This window comes from Python bivittatus, unplaced genomic scaffold (genome assembly GCF_059951505.1).
Source record: "Python bivittatus isolate LINGU-HERP-01145 unplaced genomic scaffold, Pbiv_v1 ctg000670_np1212, whole genome shotgun sequence".
Classification (NCBI taxonomy): Eukaryota; Metazoa; Chordata; class Lepidosauria; order Squamata; family Pythonidae; genus Python; species Python bivittatus.
In genome coordinates, this window is record NW_028277094.1 from 766,263 (window position 1) to 784,744 (window position 18,482).

The window sequence follows — 18,482 nt, forward strand, 5'->3', positions numbered from 1 at the left end:
AGAAACATAAATGGAACTTGCTTATTTAGGATGGGTTCCATACACTGGGTTGATCCTATAAAATAAGTGAAAGCGTCATGGCTTTAAATATCTGCAAAGTTCAAAGCTATGTCTGCATGAGAAAGGGACCTCTCACCCTGCCAGCATTGTATAAAGGAGAACACCCAAGCTCCAAATATCACAAGCAGCATCGTAGCCTTGCCTCATGAGAACCTAGAAGATAAACAAAAACTCTATTTTATTGTTAGAAAGACAAGGCCCCGCCATACTCAGATTTAGAAGTAAATTTAAATCAGTGTTTTTCAACCTTGGACACTTTAAGATGGGTAGACCTCAACTTGCAGAATTCCCCAGCCAGCATGGCTGGCTGGGGAATTCTGGAAGTTGAAGTCCACACATCTTAGAGTGGCCAAGGCTGAAAAACAAATAAAATACTTACTTTTCCCTGAAATACTGCACTATTATACAGAGCAATAATCAATATTCAGTTAAATATGTTTTGTGTGAGTCGCCCAGAGTCCCCCATTGGGGGGGAGATGGGCGGGGGAGAAATTAAATAAATAAATACATAAAATAAATAAATAATTTTTGGCTTTCCATGTTTATTTCTATGCATTAAGGAGCCCATTTATGTATGCTCCTGTGAGAGAGAGTAAATAAATTATTATGGTGCAAGGAACAACAGAACAGAACAATCTATCCCCAAGTCCCCAGAATCATATGCAACAGAAATATTTTCTGGAGATTTAAAAAGATGATGTGTAAAACTAAATAGAGAAATGCATACCTCTGGGGCCACAAAATTAGCAGTGTAACAAGGTGTTAAGAGAAGCCCATTCTCTCCACGGAGTTGCTTTGCAAAGCCAAAATCACAAATCCGGATAGAATCAGCATTATTAGAATCGTCCATATATAAAATATTACTTGGTTTAAGATCCCGATGCACAACCTTAAAAACACATACAAAATCCAACTGTTCAGGCTGAAGCCAGGAAAAATAAAAGCCACTCTTCCAAAACATGAAAAAAGATTCAGTAATTCTATCAGCCTCAGGAGCAACACAAACATAGGAGAACAGAATAGAATTGTTCAAAGCCAATTTCTACAAAATTGCGACCTCAAGATTAGGAGCAGACCACAGAATCAATTTATTCAGCTGTAGTTTAAAGGCTATCATTAAATCTGATTTTCTTTTTTGCTTGCGAACACCAGATTCTAAATCAGGTTTGTTTATTTGTTTATTGATTGATTCATTCATTCATTGGTTCAATTTGTAGGCCACCCAACTCAACAAGTGACTCTGAGTGGCAAACCATCTTAAAAGGTTGTCAACCAACACCATCTCTCTCTTCCTCTAACTTTGTCTCTAGCAATTGCCAGCTAAATTCTAAAAGCCAATATCCCACCTAGCTTTGTTTGCTATGCCAAGCAGCACGTTTAGCTCTTCTCCCCAAACCGTCCTGTTTCTTAAAATGATGTTCATATAAGAAAATACAAGGATTTCAGTTTATTTTTGGTTTTTTGGTTTGTTGTGTGTGTGTCTGTGTGTGTGTGTGTTTTTGAGTCAGTGTTGACTCCTGGCGATTGGCTGGACAAGTCCTTGCAGTTTTCTTGGCAAGATTCCAGAAGTGGCTTGCCCTTGTCTTCTTCTTCCCAGAGCTGAGAAAGAGCGACTGGCCCAAGGTCACTCAGCTGGCTTCGTGCCTACGGTGGGACTAGAGCTCAAGGTCTCCTGGTTTCTAGCCTGGTGCCTTCACCAGTACCCCAAACTGGCTCTCGAGGATTTCAGTACATGGATATTTATTTATGTATTTAAAAGATGTGTATGGCCGTCCATCTTAAAGCACAACTCCAGGCAGCTCGCAGCGACAATAAAACCACAGAACCATAAAATCATAAACCAAAAACCAATTAAATTATCAAAATGTGCACAGCTTACTCCTTGACAATGCAGGTAGTCCACAGTTTTAGTGATAGTATATAACACGGCGCTCGCCTCTCGTTCCGAGAAATACTTCTGTCTGAGAATACGATCCAGAAGCTCACCTCCCTTCATCAATTCTGTGACAAGGTAGATATATTTACCATCATCGTACACCTGTAGAAGTTTAATACAGTTGAGTAACACACACTCCAAAAAGGTGCATGAAACACAGGGCCTGCCTAGAAATACACTGAGCAGAAGGAACTGCTTTTGCACAAACAACTTTTCCTTTCAAGGTTGCAAAGATTCCAACCTACTGAACAGTCTTTTGCTGCTCCACTATTACAAGAGGTCTTCAGGGATTGGGAAAAAAGAAGATCAGGTGCTGTGGGGTCTTTCTCTTGCTACAAAGTTAATACAGATAAAATTACATTTCCGCTCAGGTGGGAACAGTAAGTCCACAGATCAGTGTACACATATAATCTGCCATGACAAAGCATGTCATTATTAATTAATTTTATTAATTAATAAATAATAATAATAATAATTAATTAAAAAGATTAATCAAGCCAAATCATATTTTACTGACCAATATTGAGAGGGTCTCTCCTGCATTCCAGTAGAGACAGAACCAGAGGAACGAACTTTATTCTATCAATATTTACAATCTGTACGCTTTTTAGAAACCAAGCAGAATACTTACATCTTTTAAAGTAATAATGTTAGGGTGCTGTCCATAGCGCATCAAGATTTCAATTTCTTCCGAAGGATCTCTCTTACTTTTGTCAATTATCTGGAGGGGGAAAATGACCACAAGGAAGGATGACAGGATACTCAGTTCAGCACATTACTGCCATTTCAGAAAGAATGGAGTAGACTCACTTTTCAAGGCCACCTTGAAACAAGGGCTTACAACAGCCTTCCTCCCTACCATTCCCAGAATTGCCAAGCCAGCATTACAGTTGAGAGCCAACACATCTGGACAGTCCTAGTTAGAGGCAATATCTTTGGAATGTTTCAAAGTATGGGAATTCCTCACATATGAAGTGGGTCCTGAATCTGTCTGGCCACAGACTCTAGTTCAAGGCAGGGAGACAGATGAGACATGCTAAAAGTAATACTTCTGAGATACTTAAAAGATGGATTACAAACAAGGTGGCAAACCTGAAAAGCCTATCTATGGAAGGGCTGTGCCACCTCAAACCAAATCTTGAACTGTCTAAATGACAAGAAGAGCATGCTAAGGGAACCCATCAGTTAGTAGATACAACTCAAGTACCCACGTTCTACTCCAAGCCAGTTAGATGGAAATGGAGAGGAACAGTATCTGCCTAATGTTAAACCTCCAGATAGCACATCCACAAATCACTGAATACAGTAATATTTCAAGTCCCCCAAGGAGGAACCACATACTGCAAAATTTGCAGCTTAGGAGCAGACTTCCAGAAAACTAAAACGAGTCCAATGTTTTATATATGCTCATTCTAAATAAGATGAAAAGAACTTACATCTTAATTTAACCTAACATTGTTAAGAAGAGATCTAAAACTTTGATTGAATGTGGGCCTAACCATGGAGGTTGCTATAAATGTTTAGATATTTAAAATCCCCTGCATACCTTCACAGCAAATTCCATATTGGAAACTGTATGGATACAACGCTTGCACACTGAGTAGGAGCCCACGCCAATGTCTTCTTTGAGTTCGTAGGCGTCGGTGAAGAGTGCACTGCTCCCATGAAGTTGCTAAAGAACGTGTAAAGCAACTTTTAAAACCTTGCCATTTCTGCATAAAAATTTTTGGAACATTTCTGCAGGCATCCTACTTCTTATCTGCTCTAGGCAACTTGTAAAAAAATATAATAGTAAGGGGAAAACAGACCTAAAAAGAGCAACTTTTGGACCATCGTGTAAATTTTAAGGTTTAGGCTTAGTGGATGAGATGCTGATGAAGCACAACTGGTTCACATACAACATTATATCAGACTTTGGTTGATTTTGGATTTAGTATGGTACCCATTTCCTGCAGTCTGTAAGCCATGGTTTCTTTCTTAGGATGGGTCTGCACATCCTCCTAAACCCAAGACAAACCACCTTAGCCACAGACATTTGCAGCCAACTATAATGATGGAAAAAATGAACACTCAGGGTGACATCACAAGCCAAACCCTACAATTAGGTACTTGTGTCTCAATGTCAGACACAAACATGGATGTTAGGAGTGGGGTTGCACTGTGATATCATGAGGCTGGTTTTGTCATTTCCACATGCAACCCTCCCCAAGACTCTATGACATCAGCAGTTAATATTAGGTGTGAACCAGGCCTTTTTTATTTTAAATTAGCTATGACTAGTCCCAAAGAATCCACTTTCCAACTGTACTGAATCTGGAGTGACTGAAAGGAGCAATAACTATAATTAACCATATTTTTTCTATCTATATGTAGTAACAAATCATGACAAGAAAATTATATTCTAACATTTTCTATAGGATAAGGGGAAAGCTTATGACATTCACTGAAAATAATTCCTGCGTGGATGCATAACACAATTTAACAGTTTACTCTCAAGTACAAATACAGATATTATGTGACCTAAGTGCTCCAAAGAAGCCTTCATTTTCAGCGCTTTTCAGAAGAAGGAACAAACACTCTTCATCTTCCCAATCCAGAAACCACCATTCTCAACTAGGAAAGTATGTGAACTCTTACCATCCCTACATATTTTTTCTGAGCCCAGCCGAACATCCACATTTACAAACCAGAAACTCAAGCTCTTACACAAGCAACACTACTTAACGAACATTTCGCACAGGTTTTAATATTACATAAATTGGTGAGAAATTGTTGTTTCAATCCTTCTGCATGCACACAGAACTCAGAGTAGAAACTCCCCCCCCTTTTTTTTTTACCTGTACTATCGGCAAAATGTTGTTGAGGGGGGTGATTTTGTGATCTTCTATAATGCTAGTTGCCACAAAACTGAATCCTTTGAAGAGCTGGTGTGCGTTAGCACTTGGTGGAACTCCTGGAGAATCTGAATTAATTGCATAGTATGATCTGTTAGATTGCTCCAAATATACCACAATGCAAAGTATTTTATATTATAATGCAGATTTATCAAAGTATCCTATTTCTGAAAAATGGCAAATCTAAATACCGAATTCATTTACATGCTGTAACCAAGAAATAAACAGAGTGAAAGGTAGAAGGCAGGCACACTTGATTTTTTTTTAACCAGGTAATTAGCACAGAAAACTAATTTCAAATCAGCAGCATTAAATAAAAGCAATTTTAAAAAATCTAAAAATTCATAGCATCTTTAGAATATTTCTGGTGGAGATCAATAGGAATGCCCTATATTTATTCATATAGGTTACTCTTATTAACAATTTATACCTACTCCAATTATTATGGAGTTATGAATTATTATATCTTTTAAATGGAAACTTCTGTTGTAAAAGAGGAATGGGGGTAGGGAAGATACAATACATTAATACATTATAATCTCTGCAATGGATATTACCTTTGGGAGTTTTTGCTGTGAATTCTGGATCAAAACAAAAAGTGTCTTCTGGTCGTCCAGAAGCAGGTTTAAATGGAGGCTGGATCTCCCTCCTGTAAAGTTTCTGGAATCAGAATCACAAAAGATTATTTCACAGATTACCATGGATTTAGATTGCTTTCCTAATGGGAGGTTCTTGCTTCTGCAGATTCAATTTTAGAAACATTTCCTTTCTGCCCCTGTGCCTCTTCCCACACTTGCAATTGTCCCCAGAGCCATCTGGAGCAACGGAAAGAGGAATCAGCAAAAGTCAATGTCTCCTCTCCTTCTGTTACAGAAGCCTCTGCTTCTTCAAAGAGACTTATGTGAGCAAAGGAAAACTACTTGATTCCAAGCACTAGGCAGTCACCTTAAAATCAAAAGGTAACAGGCTGTTCTTCAACCTGCATTCTCCTGTTTTTGTAAATGGTTTACAAAAAGCTTCTAAGTGCTATGAAAAGAAATGAAAAGTCCCTATTAGGTACATATGAGTTACAGAAGAGAAGGGGAAGGGAGGAGGAGGAGGAGGGGGAAGGGGAGGAAGAGGAGGAGGAGGAGGAGAAGCTTTCTTCCAGTTTATTGTAGCATTATTGCCCCTTTCGTCCTCTCTTTCTTTGATACAAATAATGTACGTTGGCTATTATTGCTTTACCTGTTCAAGGTATTTCCCAACATTAAAAAAATGCAAGAGTTGCCAAGCTTTATGTTAAACTTGAGTCCTTACTAGAATGGTATCCTGAGTACAGATTTATTCCATAGACTCACATTCCAGTCAATGGTTGCGAAGAAGGGGTGCCTCTTTATTTCTTCTACCCCATCAGGACCAGCCCCTACAATTTCAAGGAACATCAGGCACAAAATTATGGCAAATCAAACAGCAAAGGCAGCTATTGCTCCACCTATTGACAGATGCAACAGGAGGGGTCCTAAAAGCAGGCATTCTTGATGGGGGCTCCCTTCCTCTGGAAGAGTCTGCACCTCCCTGGGATAGGTAGCTCCTCCTCTCTTGGTCTTCTGGAAGCTTGTACAAATGTGGGTCTTCCTGAAGGCCTTTGGACCTTGAGTGGGGCAGAGCTCCCAGTGCCAGGAATCCTCACAATACATTTTACTTTAATTATATATTGTACTTGTGGGGTTGCAACTTGCTGTTAGGATGGCAATGGCTGCGGTTTTTGGACCTTGCTTTGAGGAGCCTTGACCAAAGTGCTTTGTACATTCATAAATAAATAAAATAAACCTTCCGACACTTAAAAGCAGCACTGAGTTGGAGCCCCCAATCATCGGCTTCCCATTGTCTGCCCTGCTCTTGCTGCACTGCAAGTCAGTTTCAAAGGGAGATTGTGGTCCCACAGAGTCATGCTACTGCAAATGAAACATAAATCGCAGGACACAACCTGGTGCTTAAGCACTGAAAGTGGCTATTGTTTTCAAAGACAGAGCATGTTTGGTTTTTGGTTTTTTAAAACCAAAATATACCGAGGCTAGTTTAAAGGTACTTTTAAACAAAAACCAAGAGTCAAGAATGCTGAGATATTCAGCCATAGTAAAAGGCACCTTGGGTGCAATCCCAAAACATCTGGAGCACCACCTGAAGACCATCGGCATTGACAAAATCATCATCAGTCAATTGCAAAAGGCAGCTTTACTTGGTACAGCTTATATCCTGCGATGATACCTTGAACACCATCAAGCAACAACATCTGCCTATTCCAGCTTCTCGGGAAGGACTTGATAGGTGGATAAAAATGCCAAATCCAGTCTAAACATCTGGCTGGCTGTGTGACCAACCATAATAATATCAGTATTTGTTATCTTAGCTTTGACTCTGTAGTGTTCTAGATTTTCATACTATAGTTTCACAGCTACCCATGTACTTTTTTGTGAAAGATATGGCTTCCAATTCTATCATCTCTTTCTTTCAGACATGGTATCTTCCTAAATCAGCTTGAAAGACAAGAACCGCAATCCACAATAGATTATATTGGGTAGGTTATGAAATGATACAACACAGTCCTCCAGCCTGGGTCTTTTGTCATGTTGCAGACTAAGGCATTTCTCTTCTCTAACCTTTGACCATGGTATCTGGGGTGGAGGTCTAGAACATCTGGAAATCCCCACCTCAAGGAAGACCAATGTAGGCAGTACTAACCTAGCCTGTTTGAAGGATTCCTTTTAAATAGCATCCTCAGAAGACTCTGAGCTTCAGGGCTAAGGAATTGTGGCATTCCAAGTTTTGCTCTGTGAAAAGAGAAAATCCAGATTCAAGATGTGCTTCCTAATTAAGAAATCAAATGCAAACAATGTGCTCAAATGCGAATTTAATTGGACCTGAGCTTGGTAACAGTTTCCAGAGGACAAGAGATTGTCCAGAGTGACAAGAAATTACTGTTCTAGCCTAAGTATTCTAAAAAGGTGCATTTAACCAGGTTATAACAAAGCAGCATTCTCAGCACCAACTTGAAGCCTGCAAGACATACCACATTATCTTTCCTAGTTTACGCTAATCTGACTAAAACATTCTATGGTGCTTTCATCTTAGAAACCAGCTCAAACTGTCTGCTTGTTTGATGGGATTATATGCAGGCTGTTGTGCTGGGAAATCTGTGGATCTTCATGCGTCACCAGATGATAACTCAGCCAGGGTCATTGGGCATGATTCCTGGAGTCACCTCACCTCCCATAATCAACCAGAGTCAAAATCTGGAAAACCAGAGATTCCACTGCCTGTGTCAGGTTTAGCCCAAAGAACTCCAAGAGACAGTGCAAAATCAGTTCAGCTATGTTTATTAGCTACAATCTCGAGCAAGAATCTTCCCAGACTGAAACCCCAGCTCCTAAGTTAGCTAGCCACAACACTGTGAATTCCTCAGGGAGGTGCCAGCCTCATCCTCTTGTAGTTCCCACGCTCTTGCGGCAAGCTAAGAAAATGCTTATCTCCCTGAGCCTGGCCTTCATAATTCCATTCCATCACAGCCTGTCACTTTAACATCCCCCATAAGGTTAGGTGTCCCTTCTCAGAACTAAGGCCTCAAAATTCTCACTGCAGCTGGAAAGTTAAGGTTACGCACACACTATCTTGAAAACAATCCTCCACACGCCCTTATTAGGACAGTCCAGAAAACATGAAACTGATATGAGAAATTTTAAATGTGCCCAGAACTAAAATGGCCACTGCCTTGGATATCCTAGAAACCAGTTTTCACAATTTTTTTTTTTTTTGGTGCCTTCAAGTCATTGTTGACTCCTGGTGACTGCCTGACTAGTCCCTATAGTTTTCTTGGCAAGTTTTTTCAGAAGTGGTTTGCCCTTGCCTTCTTCTTCCTAGGGCTGAGAGAAAGGGATTGGCTCAAGGTCACCCAGCTGGCTTCATGCCTAAGGCAGGACTAGGACTCATGGTCTCCCAGTTTCTAGCCTAGTGCCTTAACCACCACACCAAACTGGCTCTCATTGCCTTTGAGTCAGTCTTGATTCCTGGTGACTACATGAACAAGTCCCTGCGTTTTCTTGGCAACCTTTCTGGAAGTGTTTTACCACTGCCCTCTTCCTGGAGATAAGAGAGAATGACTGGCCCAAAGTCACCCAACTGGTTTTCATGTCTAACATAGGGTTAGGTCTCCTGGTTTCTAGCCTGGTGCCTTAACCACTACACCAAACTGGCTCTGATGTTAATATGTATTTATAACATTTATATCTTGCTTATTGTCTGGAGTTCTACTGGCTATGTTGCACAACAGACACCAGTTGTTCCACAGCAAATTTCCTGCAACATGGGATAGAAAAACTTTATTACTAATCCCTTATTTGCCAATGCTATCCTAAGGATTAAACCAAATGCTTGTTAAGTTTTTTCGTCTGTTTTAAAAATGGATTTATGTATTTTTATTGTAGGGTTCTCTGGCCTAAAGGCTGTAATAAAGGTTTTAATTTGATTTGATAAATACCCAGAAACTATTTAAAGCCTGAAAACATTAACAAAAATATCCAACTTGCAAAAATTGTCACTGTATGTTTTGCCCATATATGAATTTTTCAAACAACTTAGATAATGAAGATTTTTTGGGCAGAGGGGACGCTTGACAATCATTATATGGTATCAATAATATGTAATCCATGCCATCTTTGTTAGTTTGCAAATATGTAGCAATGGAACCATCTCTGAATAGAAAATTACTTACTTGAGTATCATATTCATAGTTTCATTTCGGTCTTTACCTTGAAAAGGTAGCGTACCAGTGAGCATTTCAAACTGAGAAAGAAACAAAGACCACATTTAGAAAACAAACAAACAAGACTTAAACTTCTAGAATTGGGTTTAAGAAAACCCTACTTCTTATTATAATGTATTGTGAAGGTACACTAACTTGCACTAAAAATAACAGAATGAATAAACTCATAAAGCAGCTAGATAATAAATCTATATTAAACAATTCTGGTAACCTTAGAAGGCTTCTAAACATTTTGCACTGATACTATATAAATTTGATTAATTTTAATAGAGATATTTAAATGTTCAAACAAAAACTATATTGGCTAAAATATATATTTATAACTTTGTTTAAAGAGTTAATCACAACCATAAACACTTCATTACAACCACGTTTACCATAGCATTATGTAATATGATTTTCATCATCAAATGCTGCTTTAAGTGTTACTTTATCAGCTATTTTGCTTAGATTAATTAACATAAAATGTGTCAGTTCAGAGAACAGTTACAAATCAAACACTTTCCCTCATGTTGTAATTTCAGCAGCAGCATTATAATTTTAAATTATGACTTATTAGAATTCATTAAATTTGTACGCCACTGAATCCTTCTGATTATTGGCAGCTTACATGATAAAATAATAAAACTCTCATGGTAAGAGAGTATGTGTGTGTGCATAAAAAATAAAGAAAACAAAACAAAAAATATCCATGGCAATAAAAAACTAAACAAATAAATATTTTTATCCCACAATTCTAATAGCACCAAACCCAAACACTGTATTATTACAATCATAATACGTCAATTTGCACCATCTCAAAAGCTGATGAAATGCAATGCAGAATTGGGCCATTAATGCACAGTACCATTAGAACACCGAATGACCACCAATCAGCACTTTGGTTGTGGCCCCGCCGGTTCACGACTTCAGGGGCCATGTACTCTACAGTACCACAGAAAGAATACGCTTTCTTCTCTTGATCAACCGATTCTTTGCTTAAGCCGAAGTCTAAAAGAGTATCACAAAGACATACCAAGTAAAGAGATTCTGAGCAAGATCGGCCATAGAAGGTTAAGATCAGCATGTGAATTATTTAGAAAAAAATATATATGTTACACAGCCTAGAGGTGAGAAAACGATGGCCCTCCAGCTACCATTAAAAGTCTATTTTCCTCAGCCCCACCCAATGAGAAGAGATAATGGAAGGTATAGCCCATCCAAGAGGGTCCACAAAGGGAGATAAATCATGCATCATGGTACAAACTCCGGCCCTTTTGTACTTGCATTGTAATGTTGTATGCAGTGCATAAGGGGCCAAGCTTGCAACGTGCCATGATGCAAATGTCATCATTTTGACCAAATCTCTCCTTGCTGCAGACACCCCTTGAGCCCAGCAACACCAGGAAGGTGATTGCTTTCTATAGTCTAAATTTCAGTAGACTGAGACCCAATACAACTATCGTGACCTCTTAAACCAATTAATAAATAAAACAATTAAAATGGCCCCAAGCAAGCCCACTGAAATCCCCACAAGCTGCATAACAACCCAACATTGCTTTAATGCTAGGTTTCCTGTCCCTTCCTAGTTACATGAACTAATGATTAACATTATGCTTGGTTTGAAGAGTAAATTATGCATAAAGTAAGTTATGATTGTGCACCCTCCATAAAGATATGGACTTCCTTTAGATGGAAAAGCAGTATGTCTAACCACTGTGTCAATGAAACATTTGCAGGGGAGAATCGGTATAGGACTTAACTCTAGCCCAGTTTCTGTAAAGCTTCTTCAGCTTAGGCCTCAAAATTTAGGGCCTTCATCTCTGCATGGCTTCCACCAGTGTCCAGAAATAGAGGCGACAGATTTATACAACAGTATAAAGACCAAGCTCGCGTTTTTAACTATATAAACAGTCCAGGATCTTACTCCAAGTGGAGAATTTCCACTTAAGGCAGGCTCCCTCTGTGCATCAGATCACAAATGCAACCGTAGGGCAGCAAGATGGCCAACACAGCTTTTCTCCTAAGCATGTGTAGTTCCCAGGGGTCATTTTAAGTCACCATTCAGTGATAAAATGTGGTCTAAGTCAGGGCTCCTCAACCACAGCAACTTTAAGATGGGTGGACTTCAACTCCCAGAATTCCCCAGCCAGCATGGAGTTGAAGTCCACCCATCTTAAAGTTGCTGAGGTTGAGGAACCCTGGTCTAAGTTACCTGCAGTTAAGCACTGAATTAGAAAAATGAGCACAGTGCTTCTCCAATAGGCTAAAAGCTGCTATCTGGTTTTAAATTAGTTGTATTTCTGTGATCTATTTAGAGAGCTTTGTTGTTGTAGCACTTGTTGTTTTGATTAGTTGTTTTATTATTTTATTGGAGACTTTGTTTTGCTTTTATTGTACGTACATATTAGTTGCCCTAACAGTTGGTGCCTAAGAAATGTTGTAAATAAGCAATTACTACCTTCTGACAGATCCAAATGGGAACTGCTTCTTGTAAGGCACACCAGATACTTTAACCAGCATGAAAATAGGAATCGGAAACGCAAGTGAAAATTTACATATTGTAGAGAGGATGAAAATGGGTAAGAGATCCACATAGCTGCCTCCGGAAGGACAACTTTCAACTGTACTTTGCACAACTGTACAGCTGTTTTCAACTCGTTATTAGTGGTTGTGTTTGAATTGTGTTGTTTAGCTTTTTTTTTTAATTGTGTGCGCCGCTCAGAGTCACAGGCATGAGATGCGCAGCTATATAAATTCAATAAGTAAATAAATAAACTTAAAAGACCATGAAGCTAGGATAGCTTTATTGTTTTACTCGCATCATACTCATTTCAGTCAATGCTTGGAGTGTTTTTTTAAGCTTGATCATTAGCGCTTCATTCTGAAGAAGGTTCATCTGTGTGGTCCCCAACTTGACAGCACATAATCGAGTATCTTTTACTAGGCTGAAAGCATATCAAAATATGAAGAACCATAATGTAAATAACAAATATGTTTTATAGGAGAGTATCACCAATATAAATGTGCTGCTCTACTGGAATTTGAGGTTGGTGTCAGTTCAAATGTTGTGAAGGCACTGCTTGAGATCTCATGATGTCATTTAAAATACAATTGCCAAATTAGAAGGAATGCTCAAAACCACTGATATATTGGAATCCAGAAGAAACTGGCAAGTTATACCTGCCACAATCTCCTTATTTTATTATTTTTCAGTCTGGCCAAGAGTCTAGTCCCCAAGGATTTGTGATACTGAGTTATTACTGCTTCTTGATTGCAATTAGGTATCCAAGTGCTTCAGTTAGAATATTTCAGCCACTTAAAAATATTTCTTTAGAAATATTTCATATCAAAGTATTTGAGAGTTATGATGTGAAAATGCATACATATCAAACCTATTTAATTATTTAAATGTATTTTGTTAAATGTATTATGGCTGCCCACTCCAGAAGATTCCTTGAGGCCATAATAAAAAAGATTCTGCCCCAATAATGACAAATCTCAATGTTTTAGGGATTCGTTCTGAAAAAATGTACAGAAGGTTTGATTGAGGAAAACCAAGCCATATGATACCTAAGGTGGCGCTCTGTGGTGAACTTGACATCTTAGTGTAGAACCAATTCAGTATTAGTTCCAGGTGCCTATTTCTGTAATTCTGTAAAAATATCGGTATTTTTCACTTGGTAATCTGAGGATATTATCCAAGCATAGCTAGTTTTATCTTATAATTTATACTGATGTTTTTATGCATGATCCTCTCACTCTCTCAGCAAATATCTCATATCATCTTGAGTTGATGAGAGCAAACATGAATTAGGTTCAACCCACAAAGTTAAGAAAGAGCTTTATAAATGCAATCTGACATTCCTTTAAAACTATGAATTTTCACACCTTAACAACTTTGATATAGATTCTCTGACCCAGCCAGCACTGTTACACTGAAAGTGAAGTCTCTTGATTCCTTTTGCTACAGCAATATGAAAAGCAGCCAAAAATTCACCCATAACTGCCCACACTGTTATTTTTCCTCTTACTTAAGGGCCGAGAATGCTAAGACTGCTAGCTAGCCAAGATAAGAGGCTTTGCAAGCAATTTTCCAGTATATTTTAGCCTTTTCCCCCCTTTCTTCAGAAGATAGTTCTCTTCTCTGAAGATCTACAGATAAGACTACCTTATTATTAAGATGCAGCCATAGGTGTCTAGTAGAAGCCACAATGATATTGCTTGCATCACGACATCATCAAACAAGGACACCATGACACCCATACCTCGCTTGCCCCAAAGCCCACTACTGTAGCAAAACTGACCTATAGAAACCACATTGTGGTTGTGGCAGTCACTAATAACTCACAGGGAAAAACAGAATTCAAATGCTGCTCAGCGTCTGTACAACCTCCTACATGACCCACTTTCTTTTTTACAAGGCAATGCTTCTTAAATATTTTAGAGCAAAACGGTGCAATCAAAACATTGAAAAGCAACTGTTTGACCAAGTACTAGAAATGAAACAGAAATAGTTTTAAGCTTATATTTATATCATTTAAGCACACAGCCATTAAGTTCCCTTATGGGCCCCATTAAAAAGAATCGGAGAGGTACATCTGTAATGAATCCAGACTCGTACACGTGATTCTTCTATCAGCAATCTAAAAACATAATTTCTTTTAAATAATTAGCAAAAGAAGAACATGGACTAAAAAGGAAACAGACTGTAGAAACATAAATGATGGATCCACATAAACTTCACTTAAAACCTTAGCATCCTGGAATGGTATCCAGAGATTTCTCCCTAAATGCCTTTTTAGCATTCTTTTGTAATTTTGCATGCATTAAAGGTTTATGTCATCCTACAAGAGCATAATTTTCTTGTTTCTCAAACAAGGCAAAATGGGAGCATTAAGACCCCCAATCTCTTTGACTACTGTTCATCAGAGACACGGATGGTTTATAATCAGCACTGATATGTCCCATGTTTCTGGGGTGAAGCAAATTAATAGCCTTCCAAAAAACCAACTCTCTTCTGCTTGATTATACATTGGAAATGTTAGCTTTGCAGTTAAAGATTATGTATTTGCAAGCCTGTCTTTGCACATCATGTAGAGTTCTGCCACCGTGCATTGTACTTTGATGTAATATGCACCACTATGATAGATGAGAATACGGTAGTGAGCTGGCAGGCGTATCCACAGGACATAGTCAGAAGAGTCAAAAGGGCAACTACAACAGTGTGATGATGCTCCACCTGTTTTCTATGTGCAACGCACATAAAAGTGGGCGGGACTTTGATGGCAGCATCATGGCTGCTCTCTTGACCTTTTTGACCACACTTGCGGACACCCCGGCCAGCTGGAGTGGACACTGGAGGAAGGCTCACAAGAGATTACAGACAGCCTACAGGAAACCAATTCTGCCAGAATAGAGTATTCGTTCAATAAAAAGTTTAAGAATAACTGAAGGATTAAAAGATGAAATGATGTATTAATTTTTCCATGGACAACTTGACCCAGTTCAAAATACCTGCCATTCTAATTTGTTGAGGCTACTTATATAAATGTTAAAAAGAGCTATACTAATAAGTTCCACCTACCTGTTAACTTGATATGTCCTGCTTCATCAAGCAAAATGCTGAAAATTAAAATTCACATTCACCAATGCACATAACAGGAATATTTGAATAAGACAATTGAGCAAATCAGAACGTTGTCAGTATTTAAATTTGTTTGATTAATTAATTATTTTCTTAAAACAGATATTTGGAAAAAAAGAAGAGTATAGCTCTTCTGCAGGGATTCTCTATTTATTTTACGGCAAATACAAAGAAGGTTTAAATAAGAATACTGTAGTAGTGGATAAAATACATTTTACTTTACTTTTCTGGCTTCAAGTCCCTGTATACAATTCCCAAGCTGTGCAGATGATCCAAAGCTAGAGCCAGTTCTGCGAGGTAGAATTTCACATCTTCCTCTGTAAACATAACCTAATAAGAACTATATAGATTTACATTCCGGTCTCGTTACATTTCTGTATATCAAAAGACGTTAGCAAATCCCATAATGTTTAAAGATCTGTGATATGGATTAACTAGTAGAGTACAGGATGTTCTCCCTAATCCAGCTGAAAATGCACATATACATCTTCAAAAAAGACAAACACTGGTCCTACTAGTTCCCAAAGGGTAAATATTCAGAGTGCACCTTCTGCTGCTCCTCATCAGTGACAAACGAATGATCAGAAGGGAAGTGGAATAGTGGCCTCTGGAAGGCCAGCAGAACACCTAGTTCCTCTGCATGAAAAGAAGGTTTGAATGCAGTCTAGAGACCCTTCACTCCCCACTTCCCATTCCTCATCTCTCCAGGATGAAGAAATATTCAAAAAAGGTTCTTGCATGGCTGGGAACTAAAGGAAGTAGGGAGCTGCCTAAAAAGATAAGGGGTTTCTAATGCCTAAACAAAATAATTTCCTATAAAGATGATGGTGGTGGGTGATGATGGTGATGAATGATGATGGTGATTTATAGCTACCCAGCTCCAATGGACAGGTGGCTATTAATGCAACATAAATATCTTTTCACATAAACATGTCAGAACACAGCTTTTTTACAAAATTGTTGTTTAAAAACCAAGCAGGGGGAAAAAAGGAAGGGCAAATACAGCACCCATATGCTTGTTAACAAAACCAAAGTTCAACCCCCAAAATAAATAAAGGCATGACCCATCTCTCTTGATGTCGAAGCACGTATACAGCTTTTCATGTTCTAAAAGGGAGTTCTGAACACACACAAAAGCATATTTTTGAATTGAATAATTTTAATATGCAAACTATGCACGTCTACCCACAAATAAGTTATACTGTGCTTCATGGGGCTTCCTCCAAGGTAAGTGTCTATACTGAACAACATTCCGCTTATTGCTCATTAAAAGAAATACAGCCACCGCAGAAGATTTTTATCTGCTAATTAAAGATGTCAGCTTCTTTATTTGTTTGTATAGCATTCAGGCTATCACCAGACCTCGGTCACAACCTCCCTGCATAACATTTATTATATTTTTGACTCTTGTAATTTGAGACGCCCACAGTTGAAGATTCTCTCTAGAATTATTGTCTATTTCAATCCAATCTCATTTACCTGAACAAGATTATTTAAGTATCTCAAACAATTCCAGATGATGGGAAGGTCTCCAAGATTGGGGGGGGGGGGAAGCAAGAGCCAACCGTTAAAAGACAAAACTCTGCAATTAGCTGAACTTGATCGGAGCACGCAAAACAATGAACGCAGCGCCCGTCGGTGACTCATTAAAGCAGCCAAATAATGTGGTTTTTGCACTCCAGTGTGCTTTGAAGCATCTCTTCTTTTAGAATCCCTTCTAAAAGACATTTCTCATTCATGGAAAAAAAGACGTCCTTGCCCACGTAGCGAGAAATGCATTACTTATTAATATATTTGACCTCATTGTGTTCTTTACGCAGAAACCTTTCATTTGAGTGGAAAAAAACATTTCAAAAACCAGGCACTAGGATAATTTTTATGTAGTCACAACAGTGTAGGAGGTATCTATTTATTAAATTCTGCTTTTTCTCCAGGGAGCAAAAAACAGCATACCAAATTCTTAACTTCAGGACCATTTTATCCTCACGATTTGGAGGGGGCTTAGGTTAAGAGACCTTAATGGCAAGTTGATCCAGTCTCTTCACTGCTGAATAGTGACAGAGAGTCAGATTTAGGCAAGGAGAACCAGATTTGAAACTAAGCTATAGAATGGATGGATCTGCACTAGTCATCATTTCTGAGCATAACTTCCTTCTCACGTGGATGTTGAAAATATAAAAAGAGAGAAGTGAGTACTTGGAAGAAAAGGCAAGGATAAAAATTAAATATAAGGCAATCACTTCACTCTAGTATTGATTACGTTTTAAAAGGTCCATAAATACGTACCTCTTTGGATAATCTTGTGAACACATCTCCTCCCCTGAGAAAATCCAGTATTAAATATAGCTTCCCTTCGGTCTGAAAGGCTGGAAAGATCAGTCATAAAATATGAATCAGTTTTGTAGAACAATAGAAATATAGCATATACACAATACTAAATAATGCATTCTAACCTCAGGAGACACGTGGAGCCTCTAAACTTTAACTACTCAAGACAAGAGGAATCAATAGCATTCTATGAAAATTTGGCCAAAATACCAAATTGATATCCACATATTCAGGTATCACTCGAAATGGTTTATTAGTATCTAATAGCATTACACTAAGTGAGGTAGCATTTTTGTGTATACTGTGAAGTTTTGTACTATTATATGCACTGAAAGAACTGCAGCTGAAAGCCACGTGGAATAGATTCACAATACCTTTATCTCTTTTCATATTAACTTATGGAGAAACTTCAACTTGAATTCAATTGAACATTATTAGGACAGATAAAATATAAACAACAAACAACCTTCAGAGAAATTGTACTCCCATCTAGTCATGTTGAAGTGAAAATATCACATTTAGCATTCCATGCTAATATGGGATTATGGGAGCAACTGACGGCCCATAATTAACTAAGCAGAGCATTCATCTCTCTATATATAGAGAGAGAGCAAGGAGGAGGGGGGAGAGAGACAAAATCTATCTGACCCTAAACTGACTTTTTTTATTTCTTTGTCGCCATCAGGATTACCTAATGGGCCAATCCAAATAATTAATTAATATTTCAGATACTTATGATGTTTCCCTTTGCCCCCGGATACCCAAGGAGAAAGGCAACACTGACAGAATTATTAGAGTAAAACCAGAGCATTCATCATAATAAAATCAATAAACCGT

At 38.3% G+C, this 18,482-nt stretch overlaps 1 protein-coding gene across 4 annotated transcripts in view; it reads right to left on the reverse strand.

The window, feature by feature from the left end:
- RPS6KA6 (ribosomal protein S6 kinase A6) overlaps nt 1-18,482 on the reverse strand; it is a 56,400-nt gene that overhangs the window by 11,063 nt on the left and 26,855 nt on the right. For all 4 annotated transcript variants that reach the window (XM_088151858.1, XM_088151862.1, XM_088151861.1 and 1 more), the window contains exons 6-19: nt 17,604-17,683; nt 15,541-15,647; nt 15,258-15,295; nt 10,539-10,681; nt 9,641-9,711; nt 7,615-7,703; nt 6,231-6,295; nt 5,448-5,550; nt 4,834-4,958; nt 3,543-3,668; nt 2,628-2,717; nt 1,940-2,098; nt 788-949; nt 137-213 (exon numbers count right to left, since the gene is read on the reverse strand). In XM_088151858.1, the coding sequence (XP_088007984.1) occupies nt 137-213; nt 788-949; nt 1,940-2,098; nt 2,628-2,717; nt 3,543-3,668; nt 4,834-4,958; nt 5,448-5,550; nt 6,231-6,295; nt 7,615-7,703; nt 9,641-9,711; nt 10,539-10,681; nt 15,258-15,295; nt 15,541-15,647; nt 17,604-17,683 (1,435 nt within the window). The remainder of the gene's footprint in view (nt 1-136; nt 214-787; nt 950-1,939; nt 2,099-2,627; nt 2,718-3,542; nt 3,669-4,833; nt 4,959-5,447; nt 5,551-6,230; nt 6,296-7,614; nt 7,704-9,640; nt 9,712-10,538; nt 10,682-15,257; nt 15,296-15,540; nt 15,648-17,603; nt 17,684-18,482) is intronic.